At 36.8% G+C, this 15,956-nt stretch overlaps 1 protein-coding gene across 1 annotated transcript; it reads left to right on the top strand.

Moving 5' to 3' along the window:
* The first annotated feature begins 4,564 nt into the window (after positions 1-4,564).
* Positions 4,565-10,762, top strand: pkdccb (protein kinase domain containing, cytoplasmic b). The gene is made up of 7 exons (XM_079832965.1): positions 4,565-5,186; positions 5,335-5,451; positions 7,295-7,566; positions 7,821-7,900; positions 7,986-8,093; positions 8,690-8,866; positions 10,039-10,762. Exons 1-7 carry the CDS (start codon positions 4,641-4,643, stop codon positions 10,140-10,142), a joined length of 1,404 nt encoding a protein of 467 aa, XP_079689091.1. The 5' UTR covers positions 4,565-4,640; the 3' UTR covers positions 10,143-10,762.
* The last annotated feature ends 5,194 nt before the right edge of the window (positions 10,763-15,956 follow it).

Genomic DNA, 15,956 nt, shown 5'->3' with positions numbered 1-15,956 from the left:
CGCTGCAGAGCATCTGGAGCTCAAGGGTGGAGCTTAACCTGTTTAATGGGTGGAGAGATAAATGGTGGGGTGTGGTTAGGGGATGCAGATCCACCCATCATGCCCACAGTAGGTCAAGAGAGGGGGAGCTGTTTATCTAGCTATGTTGGTTTTAAACATACAGTATATAGGCTAGTTCAAACAACTGTTTAAATCGGCATGAAACGGAAGTTTTGATAGCCTTTTCTTAGTAAATCCGAGTGAAACGGCTTCTGATCAAGAAAAAATGTAGGGCCGGACTTGTTTTTGTCCATCAGGAATTGATAGGATGGTTGTGCTTTAGCTATTGCTGTGATGTGATGTGAGTGACGGTTGCCCCGCCCTCGCGTCAGTAAACACGTCATCAGAGAAGAGAAGAGATTTCCGAGTATGAGGTCTCTGCCGAACAAAAGTGGGCGTTTCTAAATGTGTGGGTGTTTTCAAACTGATGGGTGTTTATAATCCAGGCATTGAAAATTATCCCCTTCACCCGACCCCACCCCTAAACCCTACCCACACTGTGACGTGGGCAAATCAGGTAACGCAATGAAAAACGCCCTCTGTTTTTGGTCTCGCCCACTAATCTAGTAACTCCTATTACTATCCTGCAGAGACCTATATTGGATATCGCTGCAAGAGAGAGGGGAAGTTGCTTTTATTAAAGATTGCGAGGACACATTAATTAAATTAAATAATGATGTACATGGATATATATATTTATAATAAATGCTACAATATTCCATTAAAATATGAATTGTCCGTTTTGATTTCATGGTGAATTTAAATGTGAATAATTTTTCAGAATTCTACAATTACAAAATCCTGTTTTTACAATAGCTGTTGGGGGGGGGACACTAGTCAAATAGGTAGATTTCATGGGAACTGTTCTCAAGAGCATTCATTATACTGTACGTATAATACTGAACAAAATTATAAACGCAACACTTTTGTTTTTGTCCCCATTTTTCATGATCTGAACTGCTGTCACTAATCATGCTGTCTAATCAGCATCTTGATATGCCACACCTGTGAGGTGGATGGATTATCTCGGCAAAGGAGAAGTGCTCACTAACACAGATTTAGACAGATTTGTGAACAATATTTGAGAGAAATAGGCCTTTTGTGTAGGCTACATATAAAGTCTTAGATCTTTGAGTTCAGCTCATGAAAAAGGGGGGCAAAAACAAAAGTGTTGTGTTTATAATTTTTATACGGTAAATATATTTCCCAGCAGAACATTTCCCAAAGCATCACACTGCTTCCACCGGCTTGCCTTCTTCCCATAGTGCATCCTGATGCCACAGGTTAGCAAAGCACACGCACCCGGCCATCCACATGATGCAAAAGAAAATGTGATTCATCAGACCAGGCCACCTTCTTCCATTGCTCCGTGGTCCAGTTCTGATGCTCATGTGCCCACTGTTGGGGCTTTCAGCGGTGGATAGGGGTCAGCATGGGCACCCTGACTGGTCTGCGGCTATGCAGCCCCATACGCTACAAACTGAGATTCACTGTGTATTCTGACACCTTTCTATTAGAACCAGCATTAACTTCTTGAGCAATTTGAGTAGCTCGTCTGTTTGATCGGACCACGTGGGCAGCCTTCGCTCCCCATGTGCATCAGAGAGCCTTGGCCGCCAATGACCCTGTTGCCGGTCGGTTCACCACCATTCCTCCCTTGGACCACTTTTGATAGATATTGACCACTGCAGACACCCCACAAGATAAGAGCTGCATTTTTGGAGATGCTCTGACCCAGTCGTCTAGCCACAATTCGGCCCTTGTCAAACAAAGTGCTAATGTGCCCTGCCACAAAGCAGAAATGCTTCAGGAATGGTTTGAGGAGGACAACGAGTTTGAGGTGTTGACTTGGCCTCTAAATTCCCCCGATCTCAATCCAATCGAGCATGGAGGCCCCACCTCGCAACTTACAGGACTTAAAGGATCTGCTGCTAACATCTTGGTGCCAGATACCACAGCACACCTTCAGGGGTCTAGTGGAGTCCATGCCTCGACAGGTCAGCAAAAGGGGGAACAACACAATAATAGGTCATAATGTTATGCCTGATCTGTGTATATGCCTATATTATGCTATTTAATTGCAGGATCCCTTCAGACAACTTTTTGCTGCTAATAATGGTGGAAATGTTTTTGTTGTTTCAAAAGCTACAAATTGTCTTGGTTACAAAGAGTGATTGATCCAGCAGATCCTGATAAATATAAGAGATACAGCCATTTATATCAAATACTGCTGATAGAATAGCCATTTTATATACAAACAACCATATATTTATAGTGTTATTTGAGAGAAAGGCAACATTATTTTACACAGTTATGGGCTTTATGTTTGACAGGCAGAAAGGGAACATCATGCACATTGAGCTGAGATGAGACTATAATGAAATTCATTAGAAATTTAAATGGCACAGAGTAATGTAATATATTATTTATTATTATGACTCACTATTCTCTACAGACAATGTGCTAGAAAAAGACTTTTTCTCACATGCGCCTTAACCCAACGAGTTTTGACATGATATGTGTTAAGCCCACAGCACAGTTGCCTCTTGAATCCATTTGAGCAGTTTGCTTCAGACCATGGGTGTTTCTGTATTGGCACTCATAGTAATCTCTTGTGGCACATTTCTCCCAGTGAGTGGCTACATTGTTGTTTTATTTCCTTGGCGTATTTCAAGACAGAAAGACACATTTCCTTAATAAAACAGCAGTGAGAAAAGGCTCCCAGTGGTAAAAGATGTATGAGTGAAATAACATTTCTATGCTGTTTCTAAACTGTGTTTGGTTTCAAAATAATGTGTACCGGGTGGATTCGATTGGTGTAAGTGTCATTGTGTGTCTGCGCACGTTAGTCCAATAATAGTTTTATAGTTATAAAAACGCTCTCAATAATACTGCAAGTAAGTATTACACTTCATCGGATACTAGAGTGGAGAAAATTAAGTTTTAAGACTACTTAAACTGTACAACAAAAATTGGACCACAATTTTAACGTGTTAAATAAGACATTAACTGTGTCTTACTTTAATACAGTAATATGTTTTGGGGATTTTCACCTTCTTTTGAACCTTGAAATGAATGAGACCCTAAGTCATCATGATCTGTGAGATGCATTTTCACTATCTGTGGTACACTTAGGCCTATTTGCATCCTAATATTGTACTTAATAACCAATTTTTCCATATACATTCTAGAAAGCTTGAAAATGTTATCTTAGGTATTTATGTTAAATATAAAAGGAGGTTTTACATGGTGGGGCAACATATACTTTGCTACCACCTACTGACATAAAGAGGTAAGCTCACCTTGCTATTTCTAAGAGATGCACATTAGAGGGATAGTTCACCCAAAAATGAAAATTCATAATCATTTCAAAACATGTCCAAACATGTATTAGTTTCTTTCTTCTGTTGAATACAAAAGAAGATATTTTATAGAATGTTGATAGACGTGTTGATGGACCCCATTGACTTCCATAGTATTTTTTCCTATATGGAAGTCTGTGGCTACCGTCAACTGCATACCTACTGTGACATTAGAACAATAAATGCTAATAATGAAGGGATGAATCAGTTTGAATGACAGATAGAAATATTTGTTTCTTTTTCTGGCACGGTTCCACATTTTTGCCTCAAAAGCAGAAATCCTTAAAAATATTATTCAAATTTGTAATGCCTATTTGCATTTAAGTTTAATTTAGGTCAATTAGACATTTATTATACATTTATACATGACTATTAGATTGTCATTTAGCATCTAGTGTAAAATAGTATAAAACATTTTATTTAAAAATATTTAATAATCATTTTTGGTGTGATTTTTTTTCCCCATTCCCCATTGTCCCACGATGTTTTATAATATTTTTTTCATCTTTATTACGGCTCTATATAAAAGGTAATTTGTATTGCTCACTATGTACAAGGGTTGCTCAAGTTATAACTCATTAGCACCGTATTGCGACAGAAATACATTTGCACTGGAAGGACAACATTTATTTTATAGTGAAATTAAAACCGTTGACATTTGGCTAAAAGGCTTAACAGTATCCAGTTAAATCCAGTTTTTAAAAAAATTCAAATTACATTGTAGCTAAATAAAGTTGCTAGCTAATTTACATAAACAGTAACTTGGATTGCAGATTAATAAAAAAAATTGGCTATATAAATGTATTTTGTAGTAATGTATTAAATGCTGTAATGGACTTAATGAAAATAATCTAACAATTTGAACCTAAGCAAAAATGTTTCGTGTCAGTGTGTTTTATTTGTTTATTCGTCATTAACCGTGTAAGCGCGATACCGTTCTGAAAGGTTTATTTTGTGATAATTGTCGTCTGAATGTATATTATCTTTTACGTACATCCTTCAAAAGGTCAATGAAATGGTAAAAACACAGAGCCTCTTTTGTGTGCGTGTGAATCGCGGTTGCATTGTGTGGGAGGTGATTATTTGGCCATGAGTAGTAGGACACGCCCAAGGGGCGTTACCACAGCTCACACTAAATTACAGTGCGCACGTACTGTGTGTGTGTGCCACAGAGAGAACTATGACCGAAGAGACCGTGTTGCAGTTTGACAGTGCAGACTGGCCCTAGACGAACTTACCATGACTTTCTCAAGGAATCCCTTTTGCACTTTTGTCCTTCTTGCTTTGTTGTTTTTTTCTTTAACAGTTATTCTGAAAAAATGGCACTTTGGTCTCCATGAGGACAAACCTTTTGGTGATGCTGCCCGCCCAGATGGTTTAACTCCAGAGCACGACAGATTGCTCCAACAACTTAAGGAAAGACAACAAGAACTTGAGCTCCTGGATATTACATTTGATGAATCATCAGAAGGGTTTAAGGATTTACGTGTATCCACAAATGACAGTGTAAACTATGCCAATGGTAAAAATGATATTGGTTGTGAAGAACTAAGTGGCATGAAAGCTGTTGACTTTCTTGGTTCAGGTTACACTAAAACAGTGTTAAAAGCAGAGTTGCCACAAGGATTATTTGTGGCACTGAAATCCGTGAACCATCAAGGCACTGACATGAGATTGTGCATGGAAGATTTTCAAGATTCGCAAGGCTGTCATGAGCTTGTTTCTTTCAAGCTGAGGAAGGAGATTGTGTTGTTGCAGAGACTGCAGCACCCCAATATTGTAGAGGTAAGAAAATCACCCTTATTTTGCAATAACTTGCACTCACTCTCCAGGTTGTGCTGTTGTTGTGTGATGTTTTAGTTATGCAATAGTTTAAAGGATTAATATGTGCCACACATTGCATTTTGCACTAAACTTGTTGTGTTGTTTCCAGCTGAAAGGTCAATGTCAGGACAGCTCTCTGGTTGGTGGCATCACAGCAGTTCTGGAGCAGGGGATGCCACTTCAGATGATACAGCTCCTGCAGAGCCCCTGGGAAGAGCGCTTTCGGGTAAGAGCACCACCCCCCAGGCCTCCTATGGAGTGTTAATCAGAGATTCCCCACCCACAGTCCCCCCACAGGGCATACCTGAGGTGGGGGTGGATGGAATTCTTCAGCTTGGATGGATTAACTGGAGCCCCATCTCCATACCAACTGAGCCTGATCAAATAGTACCGAGGGACAGATGTCTGTCTCAGATGTCCATCCTTTTTACTCTTCTTTACCCTGATAATTTCTCAGCACTGTTTGAGGGAGAGGGTGATACCAAGTTTCACGAGGCGAGAGAGTATTTTCTTTCACGTTCTCTTTGGCATACAAGAAGCAGGTGCAGATACTCTGTGCCTTTGATTTTTGATAGGCTCTGATGATGACAAATGCGTTTAAGCTAAAGGGCTGTAATCGAGTGTCTCTTTGACATCCTTACCGTCTCTGAAATGTCTTAACACGTGGTCGAGAGTTATTCAAAAGGTGTTTGGTTTCATCCACCTCTGTTTTTGAAGAGCTGTGGCTACGCTGTCTTATTCAAAGGTGACTTGATACCCATTGCTATGCTCTCCAGTGTTAGAACATTATATAAGAAAGTAAGAAAAAACTAAGGATATGGTGAAGACTAGTTAACTACAGTTCATATTAACATATAGAAAGATCAACTTTACTGATGCCCGAGGGAAATTCGAGTGTAAAACTACATCAAACGTAGGTGAAAAAAAAATCAATACTATCCACAATGCAAATATCATGTTTTTTAAGTTTAAACAAGTTACAAACAACAAGTGAAAAATTCTGTCAGTGCAGTATTAAAGAAACATTCTTTGAAAAAAGCTGGTTGCACTTTATTTATGTTCCCCATTTACATACTATATACTTATTATATTAATTACAATAACTAGGTACTAACCCTGAACCTACCCGTTAACCTAAGCTTAACCCATGTAGTTACCTTATATTACCCAGTACTTAGTTTAGTACACTGTAAGTACAAGTTAGTGCATGCACTGTAAAATAAAATAAAGTCAGAAAGACTATAAAATCAGTATATAATAAAAATAAATATTATTATATAAAATTCTTTCATTGTACAAATAATTCTATCATTTAAATATAAACAAACTGACCAACATTGACAAGTGAATAATCAAAAATAAAACAAAAAACAAAAATACTACAAAATTAGTATATAATATTAAAAGTATATAACTATTTAAAGGGATAGTTCACCCAAAAATGAAAATGATCCCATGGTTTACTCACCCTCAAGACATCCTAGGTGTATATGACATTCTTTCAGACAAATACATTTTGAGTTATGTAAAAATATGTCCTGGCTAATCCAAGCTTCATAATGGCAGTGAACAGGAGCTCAAAATTTGAAGCCCAAAAATGTGCATCCATCCATTATAAACGTACTCCACACGCCTTCACCGCCTTCCGTATTCAACTTACGAAGAAAGTGTAACGATATCATGCGTTGTCTGTTTTTTTTCCGGCGGTCAGGGTGTAGCTAGATATTTTATTAACCCCCGGAGCCATGTGGAGTACATTTATGATGGATGGATGGATAGATGCACATTTTTGGGATTCAAATTTTGGGCTGCCATTCACTGCCATTATAAAGCTTGGATTAGCCAGGATATTTTTTAATATAACTCTGATTGTATTCGTCTGAAAGAAGAACGCCATATACACCTAGGATGGCTTGAGGGTGAGTAAATCATGGGGTAATTTTCATTTTTGGGTGAACTAACCCTTTAATAATTTAATATGTTTTATTAGGTTTTACCGGTACATACATTTTGTAACATAAGAACTGTTTGACATTCACAAAGTAACTATTGATTGTGTTTGCGCTCAGGTCTGTCTTGGTTTAGTGCGGCTTCTTCAGTATCTGACTCACTCACCGCTGGGATCAGTAGCCCTGCTGGATTTCCAGCCTCGACAGTTTGTTATGGTGTCAGGAGAGCTCAAGTTAACAGACTTGGATGATGCAAGTATTCAAGAACCAGCCTGTCAGGAGGACTCAGACTGCCTGCTGCAGTTTCCACTCCGCAGTTTCACCCTACGATGCTCCCCCTCTAGAATCTGCGAAGGCTTGAACGAGATGAGGAACCTCTACAATGCCTACAGGTGAGTACTTCCCACATTCCATCTTTATTGTCTGAGGCAGATAACAAAAAAAGATGTTGGACAAGAATCTGACATGGTCGGTGCGGGGAGTTTCAGGACAGCTTCTCCCCTCCTTTGCCTGTAATGATTAATTATCCACCCTGCTGAGTGTCAGGGCATCAGTTGTAGCATATTGATCTCGCAGCGTGAATTGCCAGTGCCGTTCTTGCTGGAGTTTCGGATGAATTATATGAATTCATTATTTTCCTCCCCAGGTATTTTTTCACCTACCTGCTGCCTCATCAGGCTCCCCCACTGCTGAAGCCTCTTATTCACCAAATAATGAACTCCACAGGTGAGTTTTCCTGTGAAATTCATCTTGATGAAAAACAGCGAAAGTGGCTGTATAATGAAAGCTCGATTTTACATTTTTGTCACAGGGGATTTGAAGCAACGCATTAATGAAACCCTGGTCGCCTTTGAAGAGGTTTTGCATACGTACAAATCTGGTCTGCACCTGGAGAATATGCCGCCATCAATAACACGAGGTAATGCGTTGATTTTAGTGATGACTTATACTTCTTAACAGTTTTCAGCTCCCATTACATACATATTCAATCATTACTACCGAAAAAAGCATTCCAGATATATGCAGAGCTTTCAGCGTGATGTGTCTCCGACTGCACCTTTAAGAAGATGTACTTCGGTCATAAAACATATGTAATTCAATCCGTCTTCAAGGGCAAGTTTTGTACCCCGTAAGACTCTCTCGCTCCCTCTATGTGAGCTTTGACACCCATAAATCAATCACATGGCCACAATAAACCTGCACAGAGGCATTAAAACAGCCAAGCATTGTCAAAGAATCTTCAAATCGTATGTTCAAACGCGTTTACAACAAAAGTTTCCACACTTTCCCCTGTATTATGAGATTTTGGCAGAGCCGCCGCTACAGTATGCGTGTCTTTTGTTGTCCCCACATGCGCGCACACATTTAGTAACATGAGATTTTGCCACCTCTACTGTGAGAGGACTCTTTTCTCTTAAAGTCTCTGAACATGGTAATATTTTACAGATGGGTGTTGCAACAGTGTTGAGTGTACCCTGGGATGGTTTTGATGCATTTTCTTTTCTCTTTATGCAGATTATGCTGTCCTGAAAGGAATGAGGAGTGTTGCAAATATGCAGTACAGATGCAGGCTGTCGTACAACCAGCAGGGCTGCGTGCTGTCTGTGCACAGTGCCAGAGAGGCGGCACTCATCTGCAATTCTCATCCACAGTGCACAAGCTTCTCTCTCAGCAGTGAAAGAACTTGGACAGGTCAGTGTTTGTTTTGGATTATTAGAGTACACTTACATCATTTGCTGTTTCAAGTAGCTTTTACAGTAGAATCAAGTTTTTTTCTTTGGTGCGACAAAAAGTGACACATACAACTTAACGACATACTTTTTACTTTGAGTTTAAAATAAATGAAAGCCATGTGTAACTCAAAACAGATCCCAATCATAGCAGAAACATAGCATTTTTTTAAGTCTTTAAAACAACGTACATATTTTGTAAAACATTTTTGCAAGATTGTGTATTTTTTAATTGTTTAATATTTTGAATATTTTTTATCTTAGCCCAATGGCAAGTTCTGTTCTCATTTTATGAATAAACCTCAATACATTTTGTATTATAATATAATTTTGTTATAATCATTACCAATTTAAAAAAAAAATTTTTTTAATTTACTTTAAAAAAAACACTGAGATATTATTTTTTAGATAATGTATCTTGAATATAGTTAGCAATTCATAAAAAAAAATGTCCTTACTAAATTTTGTTAAATTTGTGCTTTAAATAATGACAACAATCACAATTTAAATACGAAAAATAAACTTCATTCAAGATATATTAAATATTTTTTATCTTAGCCCATTGGCAAATTCTGTTCTCATTTTATGAATAAACCTCAATAAATTTTGTATTATAATATAATTTTGTTATAATCATTACCAATTTTTTAAACAGTTTTTTAAATTTACTTTAAAAAAAACTGAGATATTTTTTTTAGATAATGTATCTTGAATATAGTTAGCAATTCATAAAAAAAATGTCCTTACTAAATTTTGTTAAATTTGTGCTTTAAATAATGACAACAATCACAATTTAAATACGAAAAATAAACTTCATTCAAGATATATTCTCTGAAAAAAAATCTTAAAATCTCATAAATTATCTTCTAAAGTAAACCAAAAGTAATGATTAAGAGAATGATTTTCGAAGAATGTGTTTTATAAGGACAATTGTAGTAATAAATCCTCCGAACCGTCTCACTTTGTAAAAACTTCTGAAACATCAAATAAATATCTATCCGATGAGCAGGCCTTCAATAAAGCGGCGACTACCTCTGTTCAGTATTATAAATCATCTGAAAACATGACTGTTGTGTCTGTTTGGAACAGACTGTGTCTAACCCAAGGGCTCTCTTTGCCTTTACTTGTCTGCAGGTCGACTTCTTGCCGCTTTTAGAAGTGGCTTCAGCCATCTGGTTCCAGATGTGAACTCAGCAGTGTACATGAGGAGGGTTAAAGCCTCGGGAGCAGTGCTTTGAGAAGGAGAAAGCCAGAGGAACTGGGGGGAGGGGGGGGAATTTGAGACAAATGAATGTGTTATATTTATAGGCATCTTACTCAATGGCTGTTTGATCTTCCTGCCAATCCTACATGCTGCCAAGGAGCATTTAAAAGGATTTCCCTTCAGGTATAATTAACCTGAAGGGGGAAAAAAGCAGAAAGAAAAATACAGCCTTCTAACTTTTCCTCCTGTCCTACGTTCACATGGCATGGTCCACTGGAAGGACATTGAGCCTATTTTACACTGGCTAATGCCTGCAGGAGGAAAAAGAAAACAAGCTCTTTCACAGATTTACTTTGATGTTAATGAGGCCAGAAGTTTGCAGCGTTTTGCTGGATGCCAGTGTGTGCCGAGAACCGCGTCAATAGGCGGAAAAGTGCTGCAGCCACAAAAGTGCAGGAATGTTTAGTGGGAGCCATTGTCCTTCCTGTATTAACTGATATATATATATACACAGTATATCGTGATATATCGGTAGTACACCATACTTCATCCCATGGGTGTGTCCATTTTCTTGTTCTTTCAGAGAAAGAGATTTGTGTTGATATGTTAGTTCTACATTCTAGATACTAAGTAATAAATAATTTTTTCACAGTTTGCCTTTGTGTTTCATTATTATAAGGACAGTTTAGTATTTCCAATCACGTTAACAGAAACCTTTTTACCATAACTTTAGCATTGCATTACCATCTTAATGTTATTAGTGCTTTCTGTTAATTCACTTTTCAGGTGTGAAATCAACTGTCGGCCTTTCCATTCTCCTCTGCTTGCGTTTTAGCAACCGTTTCTGAGGAGACCTCCAAGCACAAAGTTTACACAAAACCTTTCCACCGCATGCCAATAAATCACTTGCAGGGTCATTATAGTTTTAATTGTTACATGTAAATGCAGCTTGTTTGGGGGCCCTTTCTCATGGAGAAGCCCCAAAACAAAAGAGCATTAGGAACAATTAAAGTAAATCTGCTGTTAGCACACGAATGGGGCTGCCATCTGCCCTAGTTAGGGGTTTCCATTCATGACTACATAGATATGCACAGATAAGCCCAGCTATGGTTTCAGGGGCAGGGAATGTTTAGGTGGGAGCCATTGTCCCTCTTGCATTCCCCTGGTGCTCCTGGGGTTTGGCCACTGATAAGATCTTATGCAATTATTTTACATTATCTGAAACACTTGCCATGAGAATGACTTAATGTAGAGTAAATCAGCAGTGATGGAATTATCCGAAGGTTTACTCACCATGCAAACTGTTGGTAGAATGATGTGAGGTGTTTTACGGGTCAATGACATCAATGAATCGGAAACGCATTAAATACGTAATTCATATATACAATGACTTGAATACACCTCTTTAATGATGAGCATATTTCTTGATTTCCACATTAATATTATTAATTTAATTTGATATGTTTGAGGACATAAACAATATCAGGGTGATAACGCTGTCCTGATATATAGAAGAAAAACAATTGAAAACCAAACCTAGTTTGGTATTATCTTTTATTCTAATTTCTTAGATAATATGTATATATTAGGGCTGTCAACAGATTAATCACGATTAATCGCATCCAAAATAAAAGTTTGTGTTTACATAATATATGTGTGTGTACTCTGTTAATTATTATTTATATATAAATACACACACATTCATGTATATATTTAAGAAATATTTGCATGTATATACTGTATATACATTTATATAATCTATAATATATATAAATATAAATGTTTTATATATAAAAATAATATTTTTTTCTTAAATATATACATGCTTGTGTGTGTATTTATATATAAATAATAATTAACAGAGTACACACACATATATATTATGTAAACACAAACTTTTATTTTGGATGCGATTAATCTTTTGACAGCCCTAGTATATATATATATTAACAAAATTGGTTCAATTGCTTATTAATATTATTAGATAGATAGACAGACAGACAGACAGACTGACAGACAGACAGACATACAGATAGATAGATAGATAGATAGATAGATAGATAGATAGATAGATAGATAGATAGATAGATAGATAGATAGATAGACAGACAGACAGACAGACAGACAGACAGACAGACAGACAGACAGACAGACAGACAGACAGACAGACAGACAGACCAACAGATAGATAGATAGACAGACAGACAGACAGACAAACACGTCATAATACACAATTTCATTTTTTTAACAGTGGAGAAATCATTGGTGACAAACTAAGTACACTTTATGATTCAGTTGCTTGTCGAACCACTTTTAGCTGCAATAACTTGAAGAAGTTGTATTTTCTGTATGACTTTATCAATGTCTCTCATGTCATTGTGGAGGAATTTTGGCCACTATTCTTTACAACGTTGCTTGAGGTTTGCAGGCATTTGTTCATGCAGCTCTCTTAAAGGGTTAGTTCACCCAAAAATGAAAATTCTGTCATTAATTACTTGCCCTCATGTCGTTCGTAACCCGTTCATCTACGGAACACAAATGAAGATATTTTAGTTGAAATCCAATGGCTCAGAAAGGCCTGCATTGGCACAATGCACTTTACACTCTCAAGACCCATAAAAAGTACTAAAGACGTTGTTACAAAGTCCATCTCACTACAGTGGTTCTACAATAACTTTATGAAGCGACGAGAATAGTTTTTGCGCGCAAAAAAAACTAAATAACGACATATAGTGATGACCGATTTCAAAACAATGCTTCATGAAGCTTCGAAGCCTTATGAATCAGCGAGTCGAATCATGATTCGGATCTCGTGTCAAACCGCCAAACTGCTGAAATCACGTGACTTTGGCGATCCAAACCGCTGAATCGACTCACTGATTGGCAAGACTGGCAAATGCATTGTAAAATCCAACAGTTGTTCTTACTAAGACTTTTTTAGTAAACTTTACTTAATGTCCAATAATTTGTTGCACTTACTTAAAACAATTAAGTAATCTGAACTATTTGCATGCTATGCCTTCGTTACTTAGAAAACTCAAGTAAACATTACTTGACTGGTTTGAGTACCATTTTGCTAAAGCAAAAAAACAAGCAGGCGGACGGGCGGGCGGGCAAAGTGTTTTTGAGGTGGTGCAATTTTGTATAGACTTATCACTCATTTCCTCCACTTCCTCTCACCATAATTGTGATTAGTGTTCCCTTTGGTTGGACACTTGGAACTTCATTCATATTATAGTAATTAACTTCCTATTAATGCAGCAATGCAACAAGAAATCATAGTTGTATGATTTCAAAAGAAGGGAAGTAATATATATATATTTATAATATATAATATATATATATATATTTATTTAATATTTGTCAATTAATGATGTATAACATAACTATATTTAATGTCTAATAATGATCTTTTAACATTATTTTTGCTAATATTTATGGCATAACCTTTTAATTGCGTTGATATAATCCTTCTATATTTGTCACAATATCATTTGACCATGCTTGAGTATGTCACACACAGACTTCAACATTCAGCATGCAAAACACAACAATGGTAACAAGGATTTAAAATATATATATATATATATTTATTTGTTTAATTTTTATTATTAATACGACCTTTACTATTTTACTTGCTGTCATTATTCGGGTTGTACTGACAAAAGACAAATAGTAAAATAAAGCTAAAAATAGTAAAATGAAGCAATTAATTTATTCATGCCACAATGCACTCTGGGAGTACACTTCCTCAGATCCCAGATAGAATTAAGTTGACAAAACTTAAACGGTTTAAGTAAGAACAGCTTAATGCAATTAAGTAATGCTTACTTAATTGTTTTTAGTACCTGTAGACTATTGATAAGTAATAAATAAGTGTTGAATAGAGTTCAGTTGTTGCTTTTTGTCTTCACTTATTTTTTTAAGTTCCGCTTACTTGAGAATTTTAAGGCAATCGGTTTCCTAATATTTTCCTAGTAATGTGAGCACTAATAACAAGTTAACATAACTAATAATTTTGAGTTAAGTACACTTCATTAACAAGTTTTCTGTACAAATTTTGTTAAGTTTAGCCGACAAAAAAATAATACTCTGCTTTACTTGAAAATTTTAAGGCAATCAGTTTCCTCACTTTTTCTAAGTAAAGTCAACTTATTATGTTTTACAGTGTGTCTTGAATGTTTTCCACTTGTGAGTAATCTTCCTTACATAATGGTCTTCAAATTGTTAGGAAATGGCCTGTCACCCTTCCCAGATTGATGGGCAGCAACAATTGCTTCTCTAAGATCATTGCTGATGTCTTTCCTCCTTGACATTGTGTTAACACACACCTGAATGCTCCAGACCAGCAAACTGCCAAAACTTCTGCTTTTATAGAGTTGGTCACGCTTGCTGGTGATCAGTTAATCAAAGACATTTGATTAGCAGTGCCTGACTGCTACTTACCCTCTTAATACTTAGTTTGTCACACATGGGTTCTCCATTTGGCCTAGTTTTTGTCAAATAAATAATGGCACGGTGTAATATGTCATGTGTTGTTGTTCATCTGAGGTTATATTTACCTAATGTTAAGACCTGCCAAGGACCAGATGATTTTTTTATTATGTCCTGGTACGTAAAATCATAGAATTCAATAGGGTGTCCTTTCTTTTTCACATGACTGCATATATAATGATGTGTATTCACATTAACATGTTTTTTTTTATGCTACAAGTTTTTTAGTACCATATTTGAAATCAACATGAATACAAACAGTACATTTCTAGGAACTTGGCACATGTTTTAATCTAGATTTTTAAGAGATTTATTTTCTTCATCATTACACTGTTATTTGTCAATGACCCTTACAGTGAAGCCACTACGCTAATTTTGGTGGCTTCCAGTGTGTTTTTGAAGTAAAAAAAAAAAGAAAATACAATGATGGGGTTTGCAACCTTTAACCCACAATTAAATTTCTGGATTCTGCTGTGTTTTTCTTGGCTTGTACACTGACATGGTAATGGCAGACATGACTTGTAGCTGTTTTTGGCCAAACTCACAAAACCATGCATCACAGCACACAGATGGAAACACTACAGTGTCTAAAACACACTCTAGGCTTTTTGAAAAGCACTACATATGTTTTACAATGTCAAGAATGAAAGAACATGTTGGCAACTTGCGGCTGTTTTCTCTTTTTTCATTCTTTATTTGTGTTGGCTCTTGAATCGCAATCTGAATCACAGATGTATTGCCCACACCATAGCATAAGCTACGAAACGTACAGTACATTTCTGTTGTTTGTTTTTAGTGTAAGGATACATTATAGATTCCTGTCGCACTTACCTCCCAGTGTCTCATAGTGGGGCTCTATGCTGCTGTGGTTTTAACTGACAGCTGGGCAGTTGTGTGGCATTGAAGTGGATTGTTATTGCGCCCTGCTCTTTCCCTGCCATTTTGTTTCTTTAGTTTCCTGTTTCACTCAACTTATTTCTATCACTCTTATTCATGAACTCCATCTGGAAATGATATGTAGCCTAAAAGCAAGCCAGAGCTTGTGGTTTAGAAATATGTTGCATTTGTGTTTGTAAAGCCGTGCGGAACTTCAAGAGATTTCTGTGAAGGATTCAGTTCTCTCCTCTGACTTGTGTGTAGATTGACTCTGCTAATACAGGATAAGCTTCTGTAGTCCCAGTTTTGAGAGCATAATCAAAGTCATTTTAAAGCAGTTCACTTGGCCATTTTGGTTATGCCTCCGGGCAGCTATTTTCTGTGTAGGCAGGCATACAGCTCCTGTCTACTTGAATGAGGAAAGACTGAATTGTCAAGATATGTTTCAATAACATTTGAATCTGAATAATCAATCAAA

Source organism: Gobio gobio (assembly GCF_949357685.1).
Source record: "Gobio gobio genome assembly, chromosome: 13".
Classification (NCBI taxonomy): Eukaryota; Metazoa; Chordata; class Actinopteri; order Cypriniformes; family Gobionidae; genus Gobio; species Gobio gobio.
Note: the sequence above shows the minus strand (reverse complement) of the source record. Positions and strands in the feature narration are given on the sequence as shown.

What these genes read in the sequence shown, in the direction of transcription:
- pkdccb (XM_079832965.1), top strand. Translation starts at nt 4,641, where the DNA reads ATGACTTTCTCAAGGAATCCCTTTTGCACTTTTGTCCTTCTTGCTTTG. An exon ending in AGCACCCCAATATTGTAGAG is followed by an intron (nt 5,187 to 5,334) that starts GTAAGAAAATCA and finishes TGTTGTTTCCAG; the next exon opens with CTGAAAGGTCAATGTCAGGA. An exon ending in GCCGCCATCAATAACACGAG is followed by an intron (nt 8,094 to 8,689) that starts GTAATGCGTTGA and finishes CTCTTTATGCAG; the next exon opens with ATTATGCTGTCCTGAAAGGA.